The sequence below is a fragment of the Abramis brama genome (assembly GCF_963993115.1).
Source record: "Abramis brama genome assembly, chromosome: 18".
Lineage (NCBI taxonomy): Eukaryota > Metazoa > Chordata > Actinopteri > Cypriniformes > Leuciscidae > Abramis > Abramis brama.
The window spans coordinates 25,222,759-25,234,961 of record NC_139980.1 but is presented as its reverse complement, the minus strand read 5'-3'; the positions used below and the strand labels follow the sequence as shown (position 1 = coordinate 25,234,961).

The window sequence follows — 12,203 nt, the reverse complement described above, 5'->3', positions numbered from 1 at the left end:
CAACTTGTCCAATGGCGAGAATGAACGTCACGGGAGGGTGACGTCATGACTGGGAAAGTATAAATGTACATCCGGTTAGCGCTAGCTTCTGTGACTCAGCAAGCACTCTATGTCAAAGCTGTCTGTCATATTTATTGTTGTCTGTCACGAAACCATACAGCTCAATATTATATCTAAATGGCGTCCAAACAATCAATTAAGTTGTGTGCTTCTCCCTGCCCTCGTTATCTTACGGGTGGGGATACACACAAACTTTGTGTGATGTGTTTGGGAGCGGAGCATGCTCTGTCAGCCTTCGAGGGGGCTGATTATGAGCATTGTGAGAGGCTGCCGCTTCGCACACTCCGCTCTTGCTTGTCACTCTTTGAGGAAGGTGTTCCCTGCGGCTCGGGCCCCGCTGCTGCCGAGACAGCACGGAAGCTCTTGTCGTGGGGATCGCAAATGGATCTCACGGCGGGGTTTGAGACTGGCCCCGCCCTTTCTCAACCTTTACCCGTGGGATCCAGTTCTCTCTCTTCGGAGTTGGAAGCCCGTCCCGTGGTTCCTTCTGCTACGGAAGAGGCACCGGTGCTTCAGCTGTCTAGTTCCGAGGAACTAGATGTGCTGAGCATCGAAATGGGGGAAGAAGAAATGCCAGCTTCTTCCCCAGCGCATGAGGAGCTGGTGGAGGTATTAACTTTGCATATCAACTGTGTCTAAGTTGAATATTGAATGGCCAGCCGAGAAACAAGGCGCTCGTCCCAAAAGCCTTTTAGATGAGCCCTTTCTCACATCCAGCACAATACCTCCACCTAGGGAACTTCCATTCTTTCTTGATTTACATAAAGAGTTATCAAAAACATGGAATAAGCCATATTCATCTAGAGTTTTTAGCCCTCAGGTTCACGTATATTAAAGGGCTAAATGAATATGGCTATAGGACAATGCCGAAAGTAGAACAACCACTTACTTCCTATCTTTCTCCAGCATCGGCATCGTCCTTGAAGTCCCCAGTGCTGTCCACTAAGCTTTTAAAGACTTCATCAATGTTAGTGGGTAAAGCATATACGGCAGCAGGTCAGGCTGGCGCATGCCTTCACACCATGGCTATTTTACAAGCTTACCAGGCTGACCTGCTGAGGGACCCTGAGACTGGCGAGGGGGCGGGGCCTGATGTAGTTCGACAGATTTCAGGAGGCGAAAAAGCAAGCAGAAACGTTCAAACGGTATCTCTCTCGCAGTCAACAGGCCTCTGGGGCTGATGGGCGTGAGCAGCCCCAGCCGTCAAGCTCCTCATACAGAGTGCAACAGAAGGAGAATGTCGCCTCTCGCGCATCACCCCAAAAACTGTGGGGTGCGGGACGACACTCTCAACCGAAGTCTTCTAAGCAGCAGACCAATCTGAGGACCGTTCTACTGGCAAAGAAGTCTTTGGCAAAGAAGAGGTCCTGATGTTCATGACGTCAGATTTCTGAGAGTAGCCCCCTCCGGAGTGGATAATGGATAGGGGGTGCTGGCCCAAAAAAGGTTGAGAACCACTGCCTTAGTTAAATTAGGACATTTATGTAGCTTTTATAAATGTGCCTTCAACAAGCACAATCAACAAGGACCAGGGCAACAACAGGTGTGTCCAGTAAAACAAAATCTGTAATAAAGCACAAGGACTGTATGTGTTGATTGTGAAGATTCGTATTAGTATTGAGAACTGTTGCTGAAATCTGTTCATTCAATGCAGACTTAAGCCCTTTATACAGATATTAAGTCAGTGACCATATTTTGATACCAAATCATATCAGTTTATTTGACATTTTTTGCTTCTAGAAATAAATTGATTCAAGTCATAAAAATATATAAAATTAACTTATAGCTTTGCATGTTTATTTTTACAAAAACACATTATAGATCTATAAACCCTTTGCTTTTCAATTGATTGGTTTCATGCAAGAAAAAAAAAATATATTTGTGTTTTTGTTATAGTAATTTTTTTATTCAACAGTGTCAACAGCTGCAAGAGCAACTGTGAATTTAAATCTAATTATTGCACAAAAATATTTAAAGTCTGTTACACGCTCTGGCTTGACTTGATAATCCCCAATAAATATGCTTCATGCAGAGGAATGATGAAAACACATTTAATAAAAACTAGTTTCCAAACAGAGATAAATACCAGCATGAAACTTTAACACAAGACGATGAATGGACAATGACTGAGGGTTAACACTACACAAATAACCAGGGACTAAATTCATTTAAAATAAAATCTAGGAACACAGACACAGGAGTCGTGACAGATCCACTGAAATGCATTATGGTAGTGGAAGTGAATGTATCCAAAACAGTAGCAATCAACAAAATTAGATCTTCTGAATTTTGCAAGTTGTGCAAAAACATATTTTTTCTATCATATATGTATTCTCTGATCTTCAATAATAACCTAGATTTTTTTTCTTTTTGATATAATTGACAGCTGAATTTCTGAACAAGTTTCTATTTGTTCTGCATGATTCAAAGCTGGCTTGCTTGATGGCTGATATCAGACTGGACATTTTAATCTTGTCAGCTGCCATGTTCCTATCATTTGTTTTATTTCAGGTATCAATGAATGTATCAACTCATCATCGGTGTGTGGGCCGAATGCCAACTGTTACAATTACAGCGGAAACTATTCATGCTCTTGTCTGAAAGGATATAATTCTACACGGATGAATGAAACTATCAGTAGCAGTAACCCATGCATAGGTGTGATTCATTTCCTCTACTCAACTGAATACAATGCCCTAATAACATGCATATGTGTGATTCATTATCATGTTTTTCATACTGTATGTTATTAAAACTTTTTTTTTTCTAATTAGAAAATTATTTTAAATATTGAGATTTTCCCTTTCCAGATATGAATGCATGTCTGTTCAATTCATCTGTATGTGGTCCAAATGCCAACTGCACAAATCAAACAGGAATTTACAATTGCTCATGTTTGGATGGATTCACTGCAACAAACTCAAGTCTCCCCGCCAGCATCAATAACCCGTGTAGAGGTACATTCTATATTCAGATATGTGTGTATTATTACCGTGTATAATATGGTAAAATGAATAATGCGATTTTTTTTGTGTATAACATTAAGGCCTGGTTTCGCAGACAGGGCTTAGATTAAGCCAGGTGTAGGCCTTAGTTTAGTGGTTCTCAACGGGGGCGTTCAGAGAACAACGGCGGGTGTTGGAAGCAAGATTTTTGAAAGGGGGCCGTTCAGGTGTTCATGTTCACGAGTTTACACCAAAGATCCAGGCAAGACAAGATTAAACATGTAATTACTTGCAAAATAATTGCCTACAACATTCTAATCCAGCGCTGACTAGAATCCAGCGCTGACTAGAATCAACTTTCATGTGCTCAAAAATGTGTTTCGCGCTGACAACAATCTGGTGGTGGCTAGAATCCAGCGCTGACTAGAATCACACAGCAGAGGAATGGAAAGTTGACAAGCCATTTAAAAAGTATTGACTTAAGAATCACTTATACATTTTCAAATATTTTCAATAAATCATGTTCCCATTCTCTCCGGCGATGAATTTTAAAATGAATTAAACTAAATTTATAAGGTAAAACGTTTGCATTTTTAGGCATTAACTAATGCCAATGCCTAATGCCAAAATGTTTTCTTTGTTCACCAAGTAATTTACTGGGCAGGCATTATTGTTAACTCGCAAGACTGTAAGGAGAAAATGACAATTTGATGGATAATTTAAATATATTTTGTGATCACATTTTGGTAATGTATTAATTCTGCCGTCACATCTGAGCGTGAAACGCTGCTTGGATAGTTTCAAGATAGTAAAAAATAATGAATAATACAATAATAATTTAATTGTTCATATGTGTTCTTGTTAGAAGATTTTTTTTTACTGATTATGAACCCAATTTAAACATGACAAACCAAAATAATTGTAATTGAATTAATTATACCATTGATGAAAACAAGCTGATACTAAGGTATTTTAGGCCTACAATTCTACCATAATTTTTCATGAAAAATTCTTTTTTTTTCTTCGAAAGTAAGGTTAATGTAAGCAGCTTCTTGCAATACTCTCCTAAATGCGGCAAGGGACCTGGATAATGGATAGGGGGCGCTGGCCCAAAAAAGGTTTAGAACCACTGCCTTTACACTGAGATCCAAACAAAAAGTGACAAAGAGTGTACAAAAAGTTCCATCTTTAAAATCTCAATAGTTAGACTTATATAAAAAAAAAAATTAATAAGGAATTGTCAAAGCTCAGACTTGTCATGTATTTGGCTTTTTATTCTTGGATAAGAATTGTGAAGACCCCCATACTGAGATATAATTAAATTTTCACATTAAATTAAATAAAGTTTTCTTATTGTGGAAAAAGCATTTTCTGTCTTTAACCCTATTTTAGCTTTTCTTGTGCTTAGAATTGACCGCCATTGAGAAAATGAAACAAATCGGCAAACACAAATCACACCGGAAGGCTGCTTTCTGTATTTTTATAGCACTAAAATGATAGATATTTACAGATAGATACTCCAAATATACAATAACAAAGATAATTGATGGATCCTTTATGGTAATACATATGATATGGTACAACTACAGTGCAATGCAAATAGTAAATATAAGATAAAGTGAGAAGTAATAGTAAATCGTTTAGTGTATAGTCAATAAAATAAAATAAACAATATACAGCAAATAAAATATTAATGAATAGTATAATTATATAATATCATACATATAATAATATAATAATAATATATTGATAATAGCATATAGTTTATGTATAATACTATAATAATAGCAATAGAATATGAAATATCAATGACAATATAGACAATAAAAAATAAGTTAAATAGTGACTAGTACAATAATTTACTATAATTAACTATAGGCCTAATAGACTGATAATCATAAGTGGTATAATATTATAATTACAACAACAACAATAATAATAATAATAATAATAGCAATGTTATATCAACTGCAGAATAATATAGACAATAATAAAAATAGTAACAAAAACAAGTACTTGTCATAAAAGTCGGTTTTAAGAAAATATAGATTAATATTTAGATTTCAGGAAATTTACTTTATTATATAAAATATAATATATAAGCTAAAACTATAATATAAATCGTGCCAACTCATGGCTCAACTTTCACAGCTAAGTGACTCCGGTGGCCAGCTGTTACTATTACTAATTATATAATGACCAAATACAACCAGAAACAATGTTCAGTCTTGCTTGGAAAGGCAATTCCCCGAGACCTGTTTTCAATTGTGCGGCGATTTGTACATCCCCAAGCAGCACACGAAACAGGCATTTTTCTCAATTCCCATCATGAGAGTTATGGGAAAGTTGCCCTCCGCAATGTGGCGACGCCGTTGGCGTACGATCCAGCGGCCAATAGGGCGTCTATGTATTTATTATGTCTATGTCCTCGACTACCTCCGAACCTGGACACGCTGATCGGATAACATTCTGATCAGAAGCGCGTTTACACTTGTCTTTTCAAGGCGTATGTGGACAACATCCGGATACAGGTCGCATGTTGATGCCAAGTGTAAACGCAGCCAGAGAGAACTTAAATACTAGTGATAATGGGTGAACACAGCTGAACTAAATGACTAGTCACCTAATAACCATGACAATGAACTAAGGGAAACAGTGCAAACTGAAAACAAAGTCCCAAACGGTGTGCGTGACTCACAAGAGGATAGAGGCTGAATTTTCAAGTCATTTCAAGTCATGTCTGTTTTCTTCAGTTCCAACAATAACACAACCAGCATCACCAACAACAAAAGCACCAACAGCAGCAACAACAACAGGTATGCCCAGTAAAACAAAATGTGTAATAAAGCATAACAATTGTGATGATGGTGAAGATTTGTATTAGTATTGAGAACTGTTACTAAAACCTGTTCATTCAGTGGACACTTAAAGGGTTAGTTCACCCAAAAATTGAGACCTTTCTGTCCCACCATTGACAGCCTACGCAACTACCACTTTCAAGCCCCACAAAGGTGGTAAAGACATCATTAAAGTAATCCATGTGACTCCAGCCTCAATTTTATGGAGTGACGTCCAATGTATTACTTTAATGATGTCTTTACCACTTTACTGCACAAAAATATATCTCTGAATCAAGATATTTTGTATTAGCAAGGAGCACAAGCAAATAACAATAACAGAAAATAACATTGGGGCCAACATTGTTTATCTTGAATTGTATATTGTATTGTTTGATACTTGATCCAATGCACATAAATGTACATTTGTTTTACAGTTATTGGAATGTCAATAAAAATAGTTCAGACTTTTGACACCAGTCTTACTGACCCTAATAGCAAGAACTACAAAGATTTATCTGGACAAATTGAGACAGCAGTGAGTATTCCATGTTTCATATTTAATTAAATTGTTTATGAAAAAGAACATGTTGAACTTTGAAAGCAGCTTCACTGTAAAAAGAACACTGTGAAATGTACAGTAACTTGCTGGCAGAAAATAAAAAGAAAGTAGCTGTAGTCTATTCCACAGTAAGCTTAATGTAAATTTCATCATGATAACTATATACTTACTGTGATTTCTTTTACAGTACTAATCACAGTATTATTAGTGCTGTAATTTTTTATGCAAATATAAGATTACTGTTATCTGGCATTTCTGCTTTAATTTTGTGTACTGTAAAATGAAGACACCATTTTTGTCAGAATATATATATATATATATATATATATATATATATATATATATATATATATATATATACAGTGAGGAAAATAAGTATTTGAACACCCTGCTATTTTGCAAGTTCTCCCACTTGGAAATCATGGAGGGGTCTGAAATTGTCATCGTAGGTGCATGTCCACTGTGAGAGACATAATCTAAAAAAAAAATCCAGAAATCACAATATATGATTTTTTAACTATTTATTTGTATGATACAGCTGCAAATAAGTATTTGAACACCTGTCTATCAGCTAGAATTCTGACCCTCAAAGACCTGTTAGTCTGCCTTTAAAATGTCCACATCCACTCCATTTATTATCCTAAATTAGATGCACCTGTTTGAGGTCGTTAGCTGCATAAAGACACCTGTCCACCCCATACAATCAGTAAGAATCCAACTACTAACATGGCCAAGACCAAAGAGCTGTCCAAAGACACTAGAGACAAAATTGTACACCTCCACAAGGCTGGAAAGGGCTACTGGGAAATTGCCAAGCAGCTTGGTGATAAAAGGTCCACTGTTGGAGCAATCATTAGAAAATGGAAGAAGCTAAACATGACTGTCAGTCTCCCTCGGACTGGGGCTCCATGCAAGATCTCACCTCGTGGGGTCTCAATGATCCTAAGAAAGGTGAGAAATCAGCCCAGAACTACACGGGAGGAGCTGGTCAATGACCTGAAAAGAGCTGGGACCACCGTTTCCAAGGTTACTGTTGGTAATACATTAAGACGTCATGGTTTGAAATCATGCATGGCACGGAAGGTTCCCCTGCTTAAACCAGCACATGTCAAGGCCCGTCTTAAGTTTGCCAATGACCATTTGGATGATCCAGAGGAGTCATGGGAGAAAGTCATGTGGTCAGATGAGACCAAAATAGAACTTTTTGGTCATAATTCCACTAAACGTGTTTGGAGGAAGAAGAATGATGAGTACCATCCCAAGAACACCATCCCTACTGTGAAGTATGGGGGTGGTAGCATCATGCTTTGGGGGTGTTTTTCTGCACATGGGACAGGGCGACTGCACTGTATTAAGGAGAGGATGACCGGGGCCATGTATTGCGAGATTTTGGGGAACAACCTCCTTCCCTCAGTTAGAGCATTGAAGATGGGTCGAGGCTGGGTCTTCCAACATGACAATGACCCGAAGCACACAGCCAGGATAACCAAGGAGTGGCTCTGTAAGAAGCACATCAAGGTTCTGGCGTAGCCTAGCCAGTCTCCAGAACTAAACCCAATAGAGAATCTTTGGAGGGAGCTCAAACTCCATGTTTCTCAGCGAAAGCCCAGAAACCTGACTGATCTAGAGAAGATCTGTGTGGAGGAGTGGGCCAAAATCCCTCCTGCAGTGTGTGCAAACCTGGTGAAAAACTACAGGAAACGTTTGACCTCTGTAATTGCAAACAAAGGCTACTGTACCAAATATTAATATTGATTTTCTCAGGTGTTCAAATACTTATTTGCAGCTGTATCATACAAATAAATAGTTAAAAAATCATACATTGTGATTTCTGTTTTTTTTTTTTTAGATTATGTCTCTCACAGTGGACATGCACCTACGATGACAATTTCAGACCCCTCCATGATTTCTAAGTGGGAGAACTTGCAAAATAGCAGGGTGTTCAAATACTTATTTTCCTCACTGTATATATATATATATATATATATATATATATATATATATATATATGTGAGCAATAAGGTGTGAGAGGCTGTGCTGTATTGTGAATAAGTAATGGCTGAAGGGCGTTGTTAGGCACGACGCGAAGCGGAGTAGCGGAGTGCCTGCAACCCCTTCAGCCGTTACTTATTCACGATACAGCACTTGTCTCGAGTAGGGTAGACTGTGTACAGTTGAGACACCTTAAATAACTTGCGTTCACAGCAAGCACAAGTTGTGATTTTTGCTGTGCACATGCGTATTAGTGTCTTTTTGATCGTGGGAAATTTGAACAATGGACGCATCTCCGATCCGAAGATATCAGGAAAAGTTTTTTTTTCTAAAGTAGGACATTCACTTCACCATGCACTCTCCACAATGAATAGCTTATTATCCCTATATGACTGTTAAACGTAACTGGTATCACCACAAACGTTATACTGTGCCCTAAAAACTGGCATATTTCATGGTATTGTGTCATGCAAGGTAATTGCAAAATCTAGAGAAATGTGCGAGGTGGCCAGCGGGGAATAGTTGAGACACGCGTGTATCAACTGTACCCCCGATAGAGTTCTATTAGGAAACACACTGTTTAGTTGTTCAGTGTTATGATAACAGGTTAAACGTCGTAATTAGCCAGCATAGGACGCAAATGAAAATAAAATTTGATATTTGTGATATTTAAACTGTATTAAAAACGTATCATTTGTATGAATTAAAATGACTTTTAACATAAAAAAACAGACATGTTCAAAATCCAAAGCTTGATTGTATTGGTAGTAGATATTATAAAATATAATTCAAGTTTTTTTTAATTTTTTTTATCATGTTTCAAAGGTTGTAGTTCCTATTAACCTGACTGACTTACAACAGGTGAAATTGTGCCAATAGCTCCCTGTATGCACAGTACACAATTAGATTTTTATAAAAACATTAGGCCTACTGTAATTCACCTAATTCTGCAATTCACCAAATGTTTTTTATTTTTAATTAATAAATTATATTTATATAATAAATCATGGGCGTCGGAACTATTGTATATGGGTGGGACAAGAGCCACCCACTTTTTAAGACCAGTGATATTGGACTCACTCACTTTTACCGTCTCTAATTCAGCGCATATGTCTGTTCACTTTTCAGAGCGCCGTCAGTCAAATCCATTCCACTTGAGGAATGCCCTAATAAATTAAACTCCATTCCGCGTTTTAGCTACACTGTTGATTTCCACAAAACACTTACTTTTCAGGCTAGACGAGTCAATGCGCATGTGCTGTCCTAAGCGCGATTCTCAGGTTCCTATGGGAACCGGAGCTTCTCAGATCGACCAATCAGCGATTGGCTCTTTTACTTAGAAGCATAGACAGTATAAGAAGTGGACAGAGCCATCTCATTGGAACTCAATTGTACGGAGCCCCTAAAGGGACGTGGTGGTGGAAAAATTTTTAGGATGGGAGAATTTTTTTTTTTTTCAAATCTTTTGCGTTCCCTCGCAAAACTTTTGCGTTCCCCCGAGAAACTTTGCGTTCCCACGCAAAACTTTTGCGTTCCCTCGCAAAGTTATTTGTGTTCCCTCGCAAAGATATTTGCGTTCCCACGCAAAACGCCTCGGTTACGACTGTAACCTCGGTTCCCTGAAGAGGGAACGAGCGTTGCGTCGAGATTGACGCTATGGGGAACGCTTTGCGTGATGACGTCTTGAAGCACATGTAAAATCAGTCCAATGGTGTGGCGGAACGTCAGAGGCGGGTGACGTCACGTACCAGGAAGCTATAAAAGCCGGCCCGAAACAGAAAACGAAAGCTTCGTAAGAGTCTGAAGTCGAGCTGACAGGCATGAAGGAGATATGGCAAGGCGACGCAACGCTCGTTCCCTCTTCAGGGAACCGAGGTTACAGTCGTAACCGAGGCGTTCCCTTTCAAGGGAACTCGCGTTGCGTCGAGATTGACGCTATGGGGAACGTCTATACCAACGCCTCCATAGCTACGAATGTCTGTCCTGTGTGAAATCTGGTGAGCAGCACTAGGAAGACAAAACATGAGACCCTGGAGCAGAGTCTAGATCCAGAGAGTAGAACCTGACGAAAGTGTGCGGTGAGGACCAGCCTGCCGCATCACAGACGTCCTGTAACGATACTCCTGATATAAGGGCCTTAGAGGCCGCCATACTCCTTGTAGAATGGGACCGGACAGCCATAGGAGAAGGCTGCCCAGCCGCCTCATAAGCAAGTGAGATAGCCTCGACCACCCACTTGCTCATCCTCTGCTTAGACACTGGACCTCCCTTGTTAGGAGACCCAAAGCACACAAATAATTGATCACTTTTACGCCACAGGGCAGCTCTGTGGACATAAGCGTCTAACGCCCGAACAGGGCAAAGCAAATTATTAGCCTCCTGGTCAGCATTTTGAAAAGGAGGAGGACAGAAGGCCTGCAGAACAATAGGTCTGACCACATTAGTGGGGACCTTGGGGATATAACCCGGTCTCGGATGAAGAAAAGCTTTAACCATACCCGGAGCAAACTCTAAGCATGACGGAGCAACCGACAATGCTTGCAGATCCCCTATTCTCTTGAGAGAAGAAATAGCAAGAAGGAAAAGAGCTTTCAGAGTTAAAAACTTCTCAGGAACCTCCTCAATGGGCTCAAAGGGGGCCAGGGACAAGCCTTGTAATGCAATGGACAAGTCCCATGGTGGTACCCTAGAGCGAACTGCAGGCCTCAGCCTCCAAGTGCCACGAAGGAAACGAGATACCAAAGGGTCTTTCCCCACAGACATTCCACCCAAAGGAATGTGGTAAGCACCTATGGCCGCCACATAAACCTTTAAAGTGGACGGGGTCAACCCTGCCGTGAACCGGTCCTGCAGGAACTCCAGCACTGTACCAATTGGGCAGTTAACTGGGTCCAACCGACGGTCACTACACCAAGAAGTGAAGACTCTCCACTTCAGGGCATAAAGTTTCCTCGTGGAGGGAGCTCTGGACTGTAGAATGGTCTCCACAACCTCAGTTGAGAGACCTGACTCTATGAGCTGGGCCCCCTCAGAGGCCAAGCCCACAGGTTCCACAGTTCTGGCCGAGGGTGAAATATCGAGCCCTCCGCCTGGGACAGAAGATCCCTCCTGACGGGTAGCTCCAGAGGAGGCCCGTCGAGGAGCGACACAAGATCGGGAAACCATACTCTGCCCGGCCAGCGCGGGGCTATAAGAAGCAGGCAAACCCGGTCCCTGCGAACTCTCTCCAGAACTCCCGGGAGCAGAGCAACTGGGGGAAAAGCGTACAGACGTAGCCTCGGCCACGTCTGCACCATAGCATCCAGTCCCAGAGGAGCTGGATGCGTGAGGGAGAACCAAAGTGGACAGTGAGACGTCTCTCGAGACGCAAACAGATCCACTTGAGCTTGTCCAAACTCCCTCCATATCAGCTCCACCACCTCGGGGTGGAGCCTCCATTCCCCGGGCCTCGGCCCCTGTCTCGACAGAGTGTCTGCTCCTATATTCTGGACCCCGGGGATGTAAGCTGCCCTGAGTGACAGTAACTTCCCCTGGGACCACAAGAGGATATGGCGTGCCAAGTTGGATAACGGGCGCGAGCGCAAACCCCCTTGGTGGTTTATATAGGCGACTACCGACGTGTTGTCCGTATGTACTAGCACATGGTGTCCCCTGAGATCTGTGATAAAGCTCCTCAGAGCCCGGAAGACAGCTAACATCTCTAGGCGATTGATATGCCAGGAACGATGATGGTCTTCCCACAGACCTTGAGATGAGCGACCCTCCAGGATCGCTCCCCAACCCGTGAGGGAAGCATCCGTCGTTAGC

At 40.8% G+C, this 12,203-nt stretch overlaps 1 protein-coding gene across 1 annotated transcript in view; it reads left to right on the top strand.

The window, feature by feature from the left end:
- Positions 1 to 261: 261 nt before the first annotated feature.
- LOC311068339 (adhesion G protein-coupled receptor F4-like) overlaps positions 262 to 12,203 on the top strand; it is a gene marked incomplete at its 5' end in the record, with an annotated part of 32,635 nt that continues 20,693 nt past the window's right edge. Inside the window, one exon of the mRNA XM_084090722.1 lies at positions 262 to 669. Within this exon, the coding sequence (XP_083946848.1) occupies positions 262 to 669 (408 nt within the window). The remainder of the gene's footprint in view (positions 670 to 12,203) is intronic.